General features: G+C 31.9%; 1 protein-coding gene and 1 long non-coding RNA gene across 2 annotated transcripts; both read left to right on the top strand.

Annotated features, from left to right (window-relative positions):
- The first annotated feature begins 458 nt into the window (after positions 1 to 458).
- LOC133183863 (uncharacterized) lies at positions 459 to 2,808 on the top strand. The gene is made up of 4 exons (XM_061318760.1): positions 459 to 598; positions 1,436 to 1,650; positions 2,391 to 2,420; positions 2,559 to 2,808. Exons 1-4 carry the CDS (start codon positions 495 to 497, stop codon positions 2,648 to 2,650), a joined length of 441 nt encoding a protein of 146 aa, XP_061174744.1. The 5' UTR covers positions 459 to 494; the 3' UTR covers positions 2,651 to 2,808.
- A 2,591-nt stretch (positions 2,809 to 5,399) lies between these two features.
- Positions 5,400 to 6,678, top strand: LOC133183862 (uncharacterized). Its single transcript, XR_009720749.1, has 3 exons — positions 5,400 to 5,571; positions 6,216 to 6,291; positions 6,630 to 6,678. It is a non-coding gene; the product is annotated as an uncharacterized LOC133183862 (long non-coding RNA).
- Positions 6,679 to 7,864: the final 1,186 nt, after the last annotated feature.

The raw sequence follows: 7,864 nt of genomic DNA, 5'->3' as shown, positions 1-7,864 counted from the left end.
TCGAATGATATTTGCAACGAGTTATTTATACTCGAACACCCCTCTGGAGAAAGGTAAGGTCAAGCCGAGTATTTTCCCTTAAAATTAAACTAATAAATAGTTTGTTTTTGCTTAAGAGGTGTGTATTTGACGTAAGCAATATTGTATTTAATTTAGTGATAGTGGCACAATGTATTTCTAACATGATAGAGTAAATCTTATCGAAAAGGACAAATATTTGTCATAGGCAGAATTTCCTCTGTCAGCCTGTGTTATTCCTGAACCTGAGACTTCTAATTATCAGTGTTATTATGAAAAATTATGTATGTCTTTAATCTTTTCTACACTGTGTAAGTTTTTAGTATAAATGCAATGGAACTAACTTTAATTCCTTTAGCTTTAATCAGAATATTATCAGTCAGTTTCATAATGATATAAATTTTATTAATATGTACAGTGTATTATTTGTAATGCATTATGTTTGATAATTTAGGGTTTCTAATAAATTAACAGCCATGGCTACAAAGCAGGTAGCAACAAAGGCAAGTGGTGTCCTGGCTGCTGCTGGAAAACCCAAGATCTTCACTGATGCCAAAGGCCGACAATTTATGGTTCTGAAGTAAGTATGGTGGTGTTGAAATAAGACAGTAAAAAGCTATATATGTTCTGTCCTCACTTTTGTAGGTATGTTTGATTTGAAACTGCTGTAAACCCCATCGTCACTGGAATGTCTTGTTTTTACTCAAAAAATCTTCTTAATTGCCAGCTAGAAGAGATATCAATTATTAAAAATCCCCAAAAGTCTACCTGAATACTGACATGTCATAGAGATCATAATTTTTTCATTTTTTTTAAAGAATACTTGACTTTATTTTATTCATTTGATTTTGTAATATTTTACATAATACAGCAAGTGAGTTATACCCATCTTGGCATACAATTATTTTTAGTAAATTGTTTCCTAAATAATTGTAAGATTGTATAGACCAAATGCATACATTCTGCATTTTTTTGGATGCACCTCACTTTCATGCCTAAGATACTGCACTTGACTTGCACTTTCCATGTGAGAGATCAGGTTTAAGTATTTTGAGCATGGATTCATATTAACAAACTTGCATGGATGATATTAGGACACAGACCTTCTGACAGCCATGTTTTGTGTCTAGCATTTGATCTACATTTTTCAATTTAGTGACTTGGTAAAAGTATTCCATTTTATACATGTATTTTTTTCCCAAAATTTGTGAAGTAGTTTTAGTTAAAAGTCAAATTAAATTTTTATTTGACATGGGTTAATCACACATCTGCTTCAGTGTGTGTGAAGATTTCTGTGATAATATTGCAGGCAGTCAAAATGACAATTTAGTGTAGACCCACCAGTCACAAGATACGCCTTTATTCACTCCTCCACATCTTCTGCAGATAACTAATCAAAGTTATTTCTTTTTTTCAGGAAAACATTACAAACACCAGATTATTATTTATGGAGACCTAAAAGGCTTACTCCTGTGAAGGGCATGCCAACCCTCTCTTCCACGTTACGAAGAACCCCTGTCAAAGATCTTGTCTTTGGTGTGAACAACACATTCTTTTTCCGCTTTGCATCATATTGGTTTGTGTGGGTATTCCTTCTCTTCAGTTGGGCACCTTTAGTATCACTAAGAGAAAGTAAGTATCAAAGGGAGAGTTAGCTACTTATACACAAGTGAAAAATGTTTTTTAAACTTTAAAAATATTATATTGTATAATGGTGAAAATATTGAGTTCATCTATTTCATTTTAACATAGGCTACCGTCCATTCTGGCCCCTTAAAATGTTCCAAAGACAACAGAGTATTGATAAACAAAAAAAAAAAAACTTTTGCTTTTTTAAATGGGGAAAACACATGCAAATGAAGTATTCAGTTACTTCATCTTTGACTAATGTGATGTTAGAATATTTGAATTGACTACAAACTGTTTATTACAGCATAGATTAACAATAATTCAATTTCAGTTTATTTAATTTTTAATCAAAGGGCAGATCACTCTTACTGCATTAAAGTACCATGAAATTAGAACTCTACAGTGTGCAGGGTATAGAGGGTTCTTAATTATAATTTGGTGAAATTTTGATAAAATGAGAAAGTATGAATCAGGGTGAGAGAATCAAAGGACAGTTGTGAGGGGAAATGAGAGAAAGATAAACAGAAAAGTCAGAGAATCGAAAGCTGATTTATGGTAGTGGTTGAAAAATGAGAGAAATTAAACATCAAAACAAGGGATTAATATACACATTTTATATATCTATGTGGAAATTTTTATGAGTAAATAGAAATGCTATGCACTTATGCAGTATCAGTATAATACAAAATATAAAGTGTTATTTTAGAAGTGAGATGAATGAAACTGTAAAACTTTATTTTCAGAAATGAAGGTTTCTGAATTGCCTGTCAAAAGTAAGTGTTTAAAGAGAGCTCTGTTTTAATTTTATATAACACGAGTGACGAAAATCCATAACCAATCTAATAAAACTTTGTTTCTCACAGACTTTGAATATTCAGTACAACTACATATTCTTATATATTGAATTTTAGCTGCAGAATGGCATCATCCATTAAGCTGGGATATGGTCAAGGAAAAGGAAGAAGAACTTAAAAAGCTAGAGGGTGCCAGATATCGTCTATAAACTATATTTCTTTTCTTTTTTCTAAAGAAAAAACTGTGATTAGTAATGAAAATGTTCATTGTAAAAAGTGATGTTAGAACTAACGAATTTGTATGCTGTCTGTTTGGTTTTTTAAGCAGCAATTTAACACAGAAATAAAAATGAATGAAAGCCTAAAACTTGTATTTATTACTTTACCAACTTAAAAAGTTCATGTTTCAGGGTTCTCCGTGGGCCGTTTAACGTGGCTGCCCTGCCACTGTTAAATTCTCTAGCGCCACAGTTCTGCCACAGTTAAAATATTAGCGCCACAGCAAGATCGTCGTCGTCAGTAAGATAAATATATAAATTTATTAATCAAATAAACTTAATTAAAACTCTCAGTTATGTGTCTTTAATTTGTGTTTCAGTTTCTAATGCTAAACTGTTAATGTGCTCTAATTAGGATCCACTGTTTGGCTTTTACAAAATTATCTTCCAGACCTCGCTAGACACATGAATGAAACTACATGTAAGTTTCTAAAATTGCATTGGCACTACGAGTCAAAACATCATCGTACGTGTATCGATATTCATGTATTTTTGTAATGTTGAAAAATTAACAAATAATGAATACATCCACCGAAATAAACATAAGATAGTTAAGATATATAGTTTAGACTAATAATTGAAAATATATAGACTAGATGTAAACATGACTGGTGACCTACCAGAATTTCGTCTGTCCTTTAATGAACAATATGATTTTTTTTAATTAGGGTTAAATGCTAGAAAGTTGTAATTATTGGTACTATTACATATATTTTCAGATTCTATAAGCTACTATTTGTTTATTTATAAGTATGTATGCGTTTGGAGGGGGGGGGGTCTTTTGTTACAGTATACATATATTTCGGAAACATCCTAATTTTTGTTTTACACTGTGTTTTATTGATTAATTGTCTTTATTATCTAATTTATCAGTCATTTTTCCAATTAGTTAATGCCTTTAATTAATTTGTGTATTTAACTTGATTCATAGGCGCAGTGTGTTTTTAATTTATTTCGTAGTTTCTTTACAAATTCGGTCGTGTAATGACCGCGAATATTAGCACATTAAGTAAGTCTTGCGCCACAGTTAAGAACCCTGTGTTCGTGTTTCTTTTTCTGTCTGTTCTTATGATGTGAAGTCTTATGTGTATAGCTTTATTTGTTGTAATGTTGTGCATTGGGATTATCTGTTTCTAATTGTTTGTGTGCAAGCAATTATGATGTTTACGGAGTTATGCCTTTGGACATTATTCATTAAATAAGCATTGTAAAGAGAGATACATTTAACTTCAACTGTTGTTGAACACAGTTTCTATCTAATACTGCCTTCCATCTTCATAGATGTGTTTAGAACTACAGCCAAACCTCGTTACATGTATCACAAACTGGATGGCACCAAGAAAAATACTTTTGAGATATACATGATTTCGAGATATTGAAGTTAAAATACAAAAAGAAAAACTGGTAGGGACTCTCAACTCACTTCGATATACATGTATATACATGTATGGTATTCAAGATAACGATGTTGGAGATATCAAAGTTCAACTGAACTTGGAAAAAAATTGTACAAATGTATTTACAAGAAAAGTAAAATGAGTTGTTCCTGATAAGTAATTAATAATTTACTCCATTGCTGCAAGTCTGAGAGTTCTCATTGTTATAAATGATATTTATAGAAGGAAAAATGATTTCATCGCAAAACCGTGTTATCACCTTTTGAAGTGGTGAAATATTTTACAGGTAACTCTCGAAACCTCGAAGTCCGCGGGACCGAGGAAAAACTTCGAGAAATCAAGAGTTCGAGTTTTCAAGAGTCCGGAATTTTCCGGGTTTGTTGACAGGTTTTAAAATTAGTCTTACCGGATGTAATGATTTTCATGCAGTGCTAACCTTTTACACGTGGTTTTTATAAAACAACGATATATTTTCGTAATTCAGATGAATATTTCATTAAACTGAGTAAAGCAAAAAATGTATATCGTCATATCATGTATATTTATTTATTCTTTGTAATACGGACATCATACTACGCATTCGTTACATGAAAACGACATTCTACAGCGTCGTACATAGCATTGACTATTCCAAACATGATCACTGAACGAAGTTGAGGCTGTTTCTGCTTTTTTCATATTTCGTTTAACTTTGACACTGACTCGAAATAAAAATTAAGTTAGTGTTTTGTCTTTTAATAAATTACTACTTTTCAATGACACTGCGTCTCTAAATTATCGTAAGACAGTCGATGATAATTATTTTAATAGCATATAGGCAAAACATGATTCATTATAAATCAATTATCACCTTGCAGCATAAGTGTCACCTGAATAAACATCCTGTTCCTCGAGACCCGCGTCTTCTGCCTGGGGCCATTTAAATGTCCAGGTAAAGGTGCTAATTACGCAGTACAGTTAAGGCTACACATGAAGATAATATGGTAATGAGGTCATAATGAGGTTTGACGTCATGACAGTTGCTCCGCCTTGATAGATCCATATAAGGAAATAGAGCTCAAAAAAGCTATTTAATGATGATTGCGAGAATTTATAATGAATGTCTGTATTTTCAGGTTTAAATAAATAAACATTAGTGATTTTCTCTTATATAGTAACAACACGTCTTCGAAATAATTCTCTTTTTGTTGTGTCGTTTGGCTGCATTCGGCTTCAGCCAAGCGCTTGCACTCGGTGACACGGAATGTTGTTTACATCTAAAAACCTGGCGACAGCAGCTGAGATATGCAGTGGATAAATGCAACAATCAGGCAATCTTTAAAGAGAATAGGGATAAAATAAGAGACCTGGGCCTTGTTTATCTTTTTGATGAGAAGATGATGACGTTATTTCGGGAAATCATGGAAAACTGAGACGATCCGCACTATCTCCCTAGGTCCCTTTCTGTTCATTAAGGTGTGTATGTGCATAGGTATTAACATGTAGACATACTATTCTTTACATCGATGTAAAATAACCTTGAACATGTACAATAAGATGTATTGTTACAGTCCGTCACAAACTGCAATGCAGTGTCCTGTGTGTACCCCCACCCCACCCCCAAGCACACACATACACAAAAACACACACATTATGAAAGTTGCACACTTTTAAATATGCAATGATGTTGTCCTTTGTACATACATGTACATGTACAAACATGTAACATAATATAAGCACAGCACGTCATGATATCAAATAGTATAATTTAGATGCAGTCACACTTACAGTGTATTTGTGAAGTCAAACTGCACAGTGTACAATGTATGTGCACTGTACATACAAGAGTATAAGACCCTATAAATTTTAATTTTTACCTCTGGCAATCAAAAATATGTGAATTTTAAGATTTCAGTTTTTACCAGTGCTTCATATTTTAAATTCATCATAGAACTTTTACTATCTATATCACTAGGCTGTAAATTTGTAGAATTTCTACATTAATGAAGATAAAATGTTTGAATTTTCATTTGTCTGACTACATGTACATTAAGTCAGTCTGATATGTATATACATGTATTTATGTACTGTTTATATGTATAATTCTTTTGTCATTGTAGCTATCACAGAACTGGTTAAAACTAACATTTACATCAGCTAGAACTATCAAAATAGATGCATCAATTTCTCCACTGGGTATGATCACACTAAAGCATTTCACATTAATTTTATAGTATGCCAGTGTTAAATATTTTTTTTAAAATGTTGTATAGGTGAAAGAATTAAATGTTATCTCTAGTATATTGATTTTTTTTTACTTAAATTAAGTATAGCTACCAATTCTACTTTTGCAATTGTCATAGGTTTCAATTTCCCAGAAAAGTTTTGTATCAAAAGTTTAATTTGTTTCCATTTATTTTATGAATTTCAGAAAATATAGTATAGCATGGTTTGTTTTGTACAATGCAATGTCATTTCATTCTACAAAAGTAATTATTATGTTTTTCACTCATTACATATATATTGTGTTGTAGCTACTCCCAAACAATTTGAACAATTCATTCAGGCAGCAAGTGTTTCCACCAATAAAATAAAAGGGTAGTATGCTCCATACATGTATAAGCTCTAAACCATACATATTCCTAGCAAGATTATTGAAATGTTTTGATAATAAAAACAGTAGAGTCATGTATATGCTTTCCATGTTACTCAATGCATTGTTTTGAGTATCACTTTTTTAAAACACCAATGAACCTTCCATAATGGTATTTCATTTTGTTTTCAGAATGGATTTCATCCAGAAGGACTGTTTGAATTGTGGACTATTTGAAATATTTGCACCTGCTCAGAAATCCCTTTACAGCTTGTCTTTGAATTTGAAAGGCTGTTTTTAATTAAATAAATTTTCTAGATAACTAATACATTGAATTTTTAACAGTACAATGGAGTGAAAGTTTGAAGGCTGTTAAGATTTGAGTATCTTTACTTGCATGTATTCTGACAGGCGCGTAGCTGCTTATACGCAAATATGCAGGTGCGTGCACATCGTTTACAAATTTAAAAAAATGGGGGGGGGGGAGGGGGGAGGGAGAGATTTGTGAGAAGAGAAAAAATATCAATACCATCCAGCAAATATTTCTGTTTCAAATTATTTTATCTCATACTGTTTCGATTCAAATTCAAATTCTATATTACTATGTCTTTATAAAAATAAAAAAAAATTGTAATGTTTTATTAAATCATTGCCAAACCAAATAAAACATTCATTAATTTGTAATTCTTCTACAACACATTGATAATTTATTTTAAGATCTTTGAGAAAATATCAACCGTTGAATGCAGTGATCCACTAGAATATGATTTGAAATATTATTTTTATTAAAAATTGAAATTATTAATTATATTTGCTGCCGAAAGATGATACCAATATATCTTTTAAAAAAATATTCAATAAATTTGCACGGAAGTATTTAACTTTGTGTTAAACACAATATTACTATGTCTTGTATTTTCTAAAGAAAATCGAAATGGCATGATTTTGAAAGAAATATTTGGTAAAAACCATGAGCTTCCAGGGACTTCGCCCCTGGGCCCTCATCTGGACCCACTGGGGGTCTCAAAGCGGACCCCAGCCGTTCTCTGCGTACATTTCACTTCCATTCTGGTATGCGCCTGTCTGTGTTTTGGGGTACAACAAGATCTAAATTTCAGCATGTATATTGTGTTCACTTGTTCTGTATTACAAAGTTTTTATATGATTATCTTGTTT

Source organism: Saccostrea echinata, unplaced genomic scaffold (assembly GCF_033153115.1).
Source record: "Saccostrea echinata isolate AGI-Se365-2 ecotype Australia unplaced genomic scaffold, CSIRO_AGI_Sech_v1 ptg000009l, whole genome shotgun sequence".
Lineage (NCBI taxonomy): Eukaryota > Metazoa > Mollusca > Bivalvia > Ostreida > Ostreidae > Saccostrea > Saccostrea echinata.
This window is presented reverse-complemented; position numbering and strand designations above follow the sequence as displayed.